At 46.6% G+C, this 10,775-nt stretch overlaps 1 protein-coding gene across 5 annotated transcripts in view; it reads left to right on the forward strand.

Annotated features, from left to right (window-relative positions):
* The window catches only part of LOC124175237 (homeobox protein aristaless-like), a 61,407-nt gene extending 51,134 nt beyond the window's left edge, over positions 1-10,273 (forward strand). For 4 of the 5 annotated variants that reach the window (XM_046555274.1, XM_046555278.1, XM_046555276.1 and 1 more), the window contains exons 3-5: positions 516-561; positions 8,200-8,373; positions 8,661-10,273. In XM_046555274.1, the coding sequence (XP_046411230.1) occupies positions 516-561; positions 8,200-8,373; positions 8,661-9,257 (817 nt within the window). In that variant the 3' untranslated portion in view covers positions 9,258-10,273. The remainder of the gene's footprint in view (positions 1-515; positions 562-8,199; positions 8,374-8,660) is intronic. The other variant, XM_046555277.1, reaches the window with a different exon arrangement.
* The last annotated feature ends 502 nt before the right edge of the window (positions 10,274-10,775 follow it).

The raw sequence follows: 10,775 nt of genomic DNA on the forward strand, positions 1-10,775 counted from the left end.
GCACCGGCACGTCGTCCCTTTTGTTTAATACTTGTTTCTTAATTACACTTCGCTCATTATACACAGTCGTATGAAATTTGCCCGCTGCTGCAGTACGACGTATAAATTCGGGGTGCGGTATCGGTGGAAGCGCACACACGAATGACGCGTACACGAAGGTACACCTACCCGCGCCTGTACACAACCTGTAATTTATACACACTCGAATTTCTTACGCCATTGCGGCGCAAGTGATTCTAAACGCTGAATCGCGGCTTCTGTATAATCAGGAACATTTACCGGCGATTTTGCGAACATCTGGAGCAATTTTCGATCCAAATGAGAGCGCTCGGCTTCGTCGGCCGCCGCTCAAGGGCCCCGAACCCCCGGGCCCCGGGGCCTTCGGGAAGTCCTCCAATCGATCCGGTTAATGCTTTCATCCCATCATCCATTTGGGCTTTGGTGTACGAGTATAGAGAATTGATGATCGAATCGTCTCTGCTATACCACTAATTTTATCCCCTTTTGTATTTCAGGGAGGAACTCGCGATGAAAATTGGACTTACCGAGGCTCGCATACAGGTTGGTCATATCTTTTTAAGCATTTTCAAACGTATATTTACACTTGTTTCAATCCGGCATAATTGCGACATGTTTTGCGAAGAAGTAGATACTTCTCATTCTTGTATTACAGATATAATTTGATGTAGAGTCCATGTAGCTTCATCGCCCTCAACTCGCGTATTTTCAAATTCCCATATGCGGTTCCGGTCCAAAATTCTAAAACAATCTGTACCAGTTTCTTTTCGATAAAATTTTTTGGTCATCCAACGTACAAAGGTGGGAAAACTTGTACACCCTTATGGCGAAATACGTGGTTTACCATGTAACCCGCGACCTTCGCGCCGGGAATGAGAAATGAGATCTCGGGTCGCTTACCGCGGGTTTTCACTGCACTTATAAGGTCGTACCTTAGACAAACATACCTACCACAGGTATAATGTATAATAATGCACATTACAAAGTAGGTAAATGTCGGGGGGAAGAAAAATCGCGCCGTGGCAACGGCTCTGTTGGTATTGCGCAAGATGAAATTGCACGGTCTTGAGAGCCGGCAACGAACATCAGGCACAAGGCTTAACAGCTCAGACCTCTCGGAAACGATTTAGATCGGTGAGGTACGCCACCCGCCCCAACCAACTCCTTTCGCTGCTCCGTAACTAAACCTGCAGGGTAGAAAAATTATCCTACGTCTAAAGGAGCCCTTCAACGCAGGAACTGGTAGGCAGATAAAACGCGGGAATAACCAATGGTTAATTTGTGCGCGGTACGACGATTCGGCCGGGAGGTTGATTCATTCGTTGAACGAGAATTGCGTGTATATATATATATAGAGGTATGTATATACCTGTATAATTGGAGCGGTAATTTCTTGGCGAATCGTAAAAATTATGCTCCCTCCGTTATTTATAAACATTGCGTTTCTTTATTATTTTCTTTCTCTCTTCTTTTACACGTTACGAACCTGCTTCGACCCATGCAGCAAAAGTGTAATAAGATCGAATTGTTCCCCGAGGATAGATGACTTCTCTCATTGCAGAATTAGGTAATTCTTCTCGTAACGTGGGGCAATTTGTTTTGTTTCGTTTTTTTTTTTTTTTTTTTCCAAACATACTTCCGCCTATTTTCCGATCCATCCGAGACGTGCGGGCTTAGTGTAAACGTGGCTGAGAACCACTGACGGAATGACACGCATCAAGAGCCAACAGATAATTATTTCGAGGAATCACTCAAAGTCTTAAGTAGTAGCCTGACTGCGGGATCGCTTGGCCGGCCCTCCATCTCTCTTTCTCTCCACCTATTTCTACGTCTATCTCCTTCCATTTTTTCCATTCTATTCCTTTTTTTCCCCTTCATCTCGTCGTCCTTCCTCCTCGTCCACCTTGTCCGAGTCTCCTACCGTTGCCTCGCAGCCTGTGTAACGATAACCCTTCGAGTCACCCCGCAGCCTAGACTGCAGGCTACCGTGCCGACATAATACGAAAAAGCTGCATTGCCCTCGTGCGGGATGCGGTTTGATGCGAAAAACGGGATGAAAGACGAAAAGCGAAGAGTCAGAGTCAGCTTTCTTACACGTATTGTACCTACTGATACGTACGCGGATGATACCTAGCTAATATATTGGCTTCGTGCCGCGTTGCATTATCGCAGAATTTATGCAAAGTGCTGATTTATTGGCTGTAAGCAAGAGCAAGGCGGACATTAGGGTCCAACTGGGGGCTCGTCCTCCTTCTTCTCCCAGCACTTACCCCGCAGACGACGGCAGCAGCAGCCGTGTTCTACCTTGTAATACCAGCATAATAGCCGCCGTCGCCAATTAGGAACGGGTCTACCCTTCGCCACTGCCGCGAGACGAGACGAGACGAGAATCGGTTTGCTTTGCCTCTCTTATCCTTCGGCTCTTACCCGCTCCTCGGGCACCGATTACGGAAACGAAGACGACGACGAAATGCTCGCGAAAGCGACGAGAAACGAATGAATTAGGCATCACCGTAGCGCGTGATTCCGATCGAGAACACTCTGCGCCACGCTGAATCGAATTAAATAAATCTCGTATCTCGTTTGTAATGCGCGCACACACGCGCAAAGGGATAGGTATGCGACTGTTATGTTGTGAACCCACCTTTGGCGAGATTAATCGGGGGGAATGGAACGGGAGAGACGCGACTATTGGACTTGATTTCTATATCGGGTCAATTAACGAGTATCGCCGACGTTTCAATTTTGTATTTGCAATTGATTGGTTTCATAATTTGCGATATTGATGCGCCTGTAACGAGACTTAACGAGCAAATGATACTGTCGTTGGATTATAATCGCGCGAAATTCTCGTCACCAACTTATAAACTGTATTACGATCCCTGTAAAAATATATTCAATCGTATTAGCTCAAGTTTCAACATTCCAATTTTAAATGTTAGACGTATAGTTGTGTTTTTTGCCGTTTGTTTATTACGCGCGTAAAGAAGTTAGCGCCGTTTTTTCAGAGTCCAATGTACGAATAGGCGATTCTCTCTCTCTGCGCATCCAAGTCATCCTGAAAACAAAGAAACAGGTTCGCAACCTGTTTCATTGACGGATGATCCCCATTAAGCAAGTCAAGCCTCCGAAGTATAAAATGCGATTTATAACGCGTGTCCGTGTGGATCGATTTGGCGAACAATCGTTTTCTAATCGTCACATTATCACGGTCCACCAAACCCTATAAGATCCGTAATAATTGGCTGCAGGTACGTAGTGTAAGAAGAATAGCCGGCAAGTTTTATTCAATCAAATTGTACTGTTACATAGTCTCGTTTCAGGGGATTCCGAGAACGACATGCACGGCCATGCCACCGTGTGGCTCACGTGTATATGGTAGCTGACTAAACAACGTAATAGAAATAATTTCGATTAATCACGTACCCGTGTCCGTGACCGACAGCGGCGCATCTAGCATATCTCTACACGCGTTATGCAACGATCGTTATTTACCCCAACTTCCTAGAATCTCACGCTGCTGGAATTAGTTTTTGGATTTATAAATTTTTGGTACCGCAATTAACGCGTCTTTTCAAGTTCAGTTCATTGTGTTACGCCAACGTTGTATTTACATGTACCACGTGACATACGTTGAATAGAGAACAAATGTAGAACGTGTATCATCGTTTCGTTGCGAGGACACAATGAATACGAATTACTGTCGTATATTATGTAGAAACAAAATGAACGAACGTTAAGTTTTTAATACAACCAGAGTGAAAAGATTCTCTTCCGACAGTGACTGGCTTGTACGTAGAATCGTTTTAAAACACACAATATATGCGGCGGTATGTCCGCACGCGGCGTTGAGTGCGGGAAATGGCTAATTAAATATATAAAAAAGGTGAAACATCATCAGAGGGCACCGCTAACTCGACGTTACGCTGGGCGAGTTAAGGCCAAGGCTGGAGGACTCGTAGGTAGGATACCTTTCATACAACGCCGTGCGTATGTGCTGCGCCTCGCATAGAGCACATATTAGGTACCTACATTAGAGCCTGGGTACCATATCTCGGGGCATTATCTTATCCCGTATTTCTATCGCAGCTACTCGCCCCGCTGTCGCTAATCGTTATTTAATCGAAGAACTTCCTGCACAGGCGAGCCTGCAGGGTCGGGCTGTTGGGATATCGAGCGCCCTTGCAGATGGACAGATTTCAGGGTTACAGCTTATGAAAATATTGTAATAATGGGACTACAAGCCGAGGCGGGAGCGAAACGGAACGAAAGACTCCCATGGTAGGATTAATTGGGCGCCGGGATGGCGAGGAAATGCAGGAATTTATCGTTAACGCGTTAATCGAGGTACACGTGTACCTCTTTGAATATCGTTACCACGCATGCACGCGGCAGTGCGACGACATGCGTGGTGCTTTCTACGCCGGAATCGCGCGGAAGAAGCTTTCCTGACGCGAGTTGACGTCGGTCTGGAGAAGGAAGATGCCACTTAACCGAGGCAGCGGCGATTGTGTGAGATAAGCGTAATCGTTCTTCCCTAATGGTCGTACCTTTCGGGTTGCCCGGTAGTAAATTTCTACTCGGGAAAAATCCTGACGACGCCCTTTGCTTCCGAAGCATATCGAACGAGCTTATGCCCGTAGGTATAATAAGCCGCTGCGATATGGCTTGGCATGCGTGCTTCGTATGTTGCAACTCGTTGGTGAACGCGATTATACTCAAATCATGGTATCGCGTACAAGAATCGGGGTGTAGCAGTTCCGATGCACCGTTCGATTTTATTCGACATGTTTTTTTTTTCAATGTCTAATCCATGTTGAAACGGAGTATCGGAACTCGGATGTTTTCAACAAATTCGACGGTGCGTGGATTGAAAAATAAACCCTGTCACGTAATAATTGTTACAATTTTATAACTTTTCTGTTCGCGTGGATTAATTTCATGTGATATCAATCTTGAAACTGTCGTTTATTTATACAAGGTAAATTATCGTTGTAACGCTTGAGTGGATTGTTCGCTCCGATACGAATCAATTTGCCCTTCTAATATCGTATAACGGGTTCACGTAACTCCCGAAAGCCAATATGCCGTGTAAATAGCCCGTACCACGTAACCAAATTGTTTTTCACATTCCGGGAGTGGTTCGTAAATCTTTAGAATGGACACGTACGCATCAAATTCCACAAGTAATCTAATACAAGAAAACGTTTCGCACGATGGGACTTGACGAATAACCGCAGCTATCTCCTTCCAAAAAATTCATCCCTCTACGGCGTATCCTCAGATCACTTTGAATATCTCACCTCTTCACAATTAACTCGTAATATCTACAACATGTGCCCGTTTATTCAGAAGTACCGGCAATCCGTGCAGAGGACGCATGTGCCACGATTGCAGGTACCTCTTATTCCGGATCGCGAGTCCAGGAGTCCAGGTTCCGAAGCGTTCGATGGGGCAGCGCTTAATTATCTCGATTGAGCGGAATGCCAACTGGCCTCCTTCTCCCCGCGATCGTCGGTCGGGTCGAATGGCCGCTTCCTGGGGGCCCGGACGCACGCGATCTCTCCCGCGCGTAGTTCCAGGAAAACCCCTGAGCGACAACGACTGGGAGAGGACGATGATGGGGGCGGGAGGGGGCGCCGACAAACGGCGATCGACGCCGCGGTCCCGCGGGGACCACCGTGAGCAAAGCTTTTTGCTAATCGCCGATTGTTTCTTCCCTTTTTTATTTCCCATCTAATTTCATTTTTTTTTCTTTTTTTTCTTTTTTTTATTTCGTCTCTCTTCAGATATCTATCTTTTGTCTATTCGGTAGATTTTAGGAATGCGCTTAACTTGCACAGAGAGTCTTGGGACGACACTGCGCAGCTTTTTGCCCAATCAGCCAAGATTTTCGGAACTTCTCGAGTCGAGGAATTTCGGTTTTCTGTAGAAAAATGTTTCCACCAGTTTTTAGCCGCGCGTAGCTTACGTAGGGTATAATGGTATCGCGAGGGATAATCGAGGGCGCAAAGAATCTACATCGTCGTTCCACGGACGTCTTGAAGTCACGTGCAGTAGGTATATGATACACGGTTTGTTTTTGTTGCACGTTTCTCAGGTCGACAGAGCCATCGATATAGCCGTACGAAACTTTTTGTTCCAGAAGAGTAAACGAGAATATGATCGATTACCGATCACGTGTTTTGCCGTTTATACGCGATGAAAAATTTCAACTTACTTCGCGTACAAATACTCGGTTTCTTTGGCCCAAAAAAATGACTTTCAAGTCGGTTTATCATAATTATATATGTTGATTAGGTTATACGCGATACGCGAGAGTAATAACATTAGGGGGAAAATGCTATTCAAAGATTGCCGAATCCCATAGCTACGGAGGAAAAGTTGGGCAGGTAGGTCAGTAAGATATACAGGTATATATACGGATTATACGTATATAGCCCGGTGCAGAGAGCCATTGTCCGTGTAATTAATGTGGTACAATTAAGTCCGGAGTGACCGCGGGGTCCCGCAGTTCGTCGTCGTCGTCGGCTTGTTTTGTTTTAACCCGTCGATGTTTAGCGTCCTGCTGGGGGCAATCCTGGTCACGGCGGGGGGGCCGATCCCCCTTGCCGCCGACAGGCGAGGCAGTGGCGCAGGGGGCGGCCAAAGAGGCGTCGTCGTGGAGTAATGAACCGGCGTGCAGCATCGGGGAGCGAAATAATAACGAGAGAAACAGGGAGTTTGACGAACGCGCGGGTGACACCTCGCCTTGATCCTCGAGGACCGCGGCCAAGATCCGCAACGTCGCGGCGTCGGTAAAGGCGGATATATCGTACGTATAACGCAATAACCGGGCTTTATTAATCAAATTTGGGAGTCAAAGGGCCGCTCGGAGTTGTAGATTAGGTCTAAACATGCCTCGGGACAAGGGCCCGCGGCCTCCGCAGCCTCGTCATCGGCGATGGGGTGTAACGCTGACTCGGCAATCCTCTCTCTGTACCGTCCCTGTAATAATTCGGGCGCCAACCCGGGGGACGAATAACCGACATTGTGCCCGTACGGCACCCGGAGAGCAACGCCGACCGTGTGCTTCGTGCGGCTGGTAGCGGTCCGTCCTTTACTCCTTACCGACCCCGAACCCCATCCCGAATTCTAGCCGCAGCATTGCATCGGTACCGGCACCGGGAGCTACGTCGCATCTTGATTAAACGAGAAATCGAGCAGTGCACCGTCGCGTCGGCTTCTCATACACCTCGGACCGGGCCAATCAGCCGTCCTTACACGTTCGGTATTATACTATAAGGTATAGAGTGAGATTGCTCGACGCTCGTACGCACAGGTATACTATGCATACCTGTACCTGCTTGGAGAACGTATAAAGAGATATAGTAATTTCGGTGGGGGAGATTAGCTAAATTGGGACAACTAACGTTTCAATTAAATTTTGATACACGCGTGTTTATATACTTACACGTGTGTATAGACTTCGATCATTACCACGGCACAAAGGTACTGTGCCCTTCTGTACTCGATAGAAATATGCTTACCCACAGTTGGATATATTGGATAGAACTGTTCGATACTCGGATGTGCGATGATACTGAGCTTTGAATACCGATTACTTCGTTGAACTGATACTGTAATCGTAATCGCGTTTACAAAGTGTACATCAACCACCACCACCACCGCACGGGAGATTTATTGGGATATTTATTTTTCTCCGTTCACGCGTGATCAGAGAGTTTTTCATTCTCTCAATGTCAATCCTCGAATGGGAGATTCGTATGACATACGTTAGAATACCGAATGCCGGTACTTCACACGTGTTTTCTGCAGATTTTTCCCGCAGGTACCGAATAACGTGTAGTTTTGTCCCGGATTCGGCAACCAGACCTTTATGTCTAAAATAATCATTCATTATGAGTGAATATTTCTGCCGATGATTAATTGCGGTAAAATGAAATGTTCTTAAGCCCTGTTTCACTCCGCTTATCCACACGTCATGTCGCATTATGTACGTCGTCGGCGTCACGTGTTTGCATTCCGAGCCCCCACTTGATGCACGGAGTAAAGTAAAATCCCCACCCCGTCGCAACCCTTAGATCGACGTTCAGGTCTCGCATAGTTACATTCGGATTGGATAAGTTGAATTTGTTATTGACATCCTTAATCTGACTGCGCCTTGTCACGGCATTTCGGAATCACGCGGCATGCCAACCGCTATCTACTTGTACAACTCCCTCGCCACCCGATACAACGATCTCGAAGCAGCAGTCATCGGACTGTCAGAGGACGGCACGGATTCTCGATCGATCCAACAAACTCGTTGCGTTACGACGGTCGCAGTGTTTTGTAAAAGCTGCCTCGATCAACGTAAAAATATATTTACTTAGGATAGGTACAAAAAGGTGGGATAGGTATCAATGTTGAGGGTTTGAGTCGCAGAAACCTTCAAGTCACGGACCATCGCGATCCCTCGTTTTATAGTGCCTATATATCTGGACGTGGAGTAATTTTTCTTTACATGACAAAAAATGGTCGCCGTACGTACCTACTGGATTGAAGTAATATATCACGTACTATCCGGTACGTAAGTCTACCGTTATGCGAGGGTGTTTACCGCACATCTAACCATTACTCTGTGCCCGTTTGTGTTTCAGGTCTGGTTCCAAAACCGGCGAGCAAAATGGCGGAAACAAGAGAAGGTCGGGCCACAGGGTCACCCTTACAACCCTTACCTCGGCGGAGGCGCGCCGCAACCGTCAGCGGTGGTTGCCCCGACGTTGCCTAACCCATTCGCCCACCTGGGTACGTTCGCGCTGAGGAAGCCCTTCGACGCCTTTCGATATCCACCCCTCGGGGGGTACCCGCCGCACCCCTATCACAGGGCGCCACCGCCCCTTTCACCCCTGTCGCCCCTACTTCCCCCGGGGATTCCCCTATCCTATACGAGCGCAGCCCAATCCTTCCAGAGCTTCCTGGCTAACATATCGGCCGCCCAGCGTCCTAAACTCGTCGACGTGCCGCCGCCCCCGCCCCAGAGGATCGGCCCCCCAGCCCCGCCACCCCCGACGACGACACCCACGCGAACTACTAGCTCGCCCCAGGGCTCGCCGAACAACGCAACCAACCACGGTGTCGGGGTGCCGCCGGACATGGACCGCAGAACGCACAGCATCGCCGAGCTGCGACTGAAGGCCAGAGAGCACGAGATACGGCTCGAAATGCTGAGGAAAAACGGCGACCTTGTCAGCTGAACCGTGGCGTTCGAAGACCGCTGAAGAAGCGCGGAGGATACGCACACCCCGAGGGATAAGATCGCGCCGTATCATTCCGTTGATCGGTAGGAGTTATCGGTGGTAACAACGTCGATCCGGGCGCTTTCGGATCGGGGTTGAACCGTCGCTTAAGCACGCGTTAGCGATCTTCATTCCCCGTTGGGTTGATCGATATTCCCCCGCAAGACTTGGGCGGAACGTCCCGAAGTACCGGCTCGACCGACACGTCCCACGGATCCTCGCTGACGCAATCGTAGAACCCAAGGAGAGACGAAAACGTGGGACTGTGAAAAATCCCGTTTAATAACAGTCAAGTACTGTTTTGGTGATATTTTTCAAGGATCTCTCTTTTGGATTCTACGCTTCTGTCGTCGCGGTTTAGCGAAGTATCGGTCGGACGATGGAGGTCGAGGCTGAATTTTCACTGAAAACTAGCATTTCTTCTTCTTCTTATTCTTATTATTATTATTATTATTATTATTATTATTATTATTATTATTTGATCGTTATACGCAAGAGAAAAACACTGTCGTATACACAACGCGAACGTATACATACATAGGTATAATTTAAGTGTAGAAAATGGATTACTACAGGATTTACTTCACAGACCTGTGGCGAAGACGAAGGCGTAAATGACAAGAAAACTAACTGTATAAGAACGAACAAATACTAGCCAGGGAGCTGAGAGAGGTAGAGGTTATACCCTACGACATCCGGTGATATCTACAACCTATATCCAGTATTTATGACAGGCATCTTCACCACATCTTACATTGACTAGAAGAATTGCTCCAGAAACCGCGGCAACGTGACGTGCCTTATTTACATATATAGGTATGCATCATCCCTATAATACTACCGATTCACATTGTATGTATGTATATATATTATATATATATATATATATAGATACATATATATGCCTGTGTACATGTATATCTGCATATGTATGTATGTATGTATAATATAATATAATATTTTTCGCCAAAGTATTTTAGGGTATAAACTTGGCGGCACCCCGTAGCCGCGGTATCCTGTCTCTATTTAACCCGGTTGCCAGATGCTGCACAATTATTATATCCAAATATGTGTTAATCAATTCCCTGTCCTGTTTTATATGCATATACACATATGTGTGCGTGTGTGTGTGTGTGTGTATGTAATAGATGTATGACGTTATGTATAGTTTTACAACCGATATGTAATACGGGTCAAGGTAGGAAGAAATCCAAGTCCATTGTGGGACATCCGTCCAAGAGTTCCTTGTTATAATAGGTGTGGCTATTTTCACCGTCGGGTGTAAATTCGTCGTCGCTGCGTTACATTCGCGTCTATAACGCAATTTCGGTACGAACACACACACATACCGCACACACATACATACGCAATCGTCGCACAATTTACTTACGATATATCAATATACCTAGATAGATATTTATACATATTATTACTATTATTATTATAATTACGACATACTATGATATTAATATTATT

The sequence above is a fragment of the Neodiprion fabricii genome, chromosome 2, assembly GCF_021155785.1.
Source record: "Neodiprion fabricii isolate iyNeoFabr1 chromosome 2, iyNeoFabr1.1, whole genome shotgun sequence".
Lineage (NCBI taxonomy): Eukaryota > Metazoa > Arthropoda > Insecta > Hymenoptera > Diprionidae > Neodiprion > Neodiprion fabricii.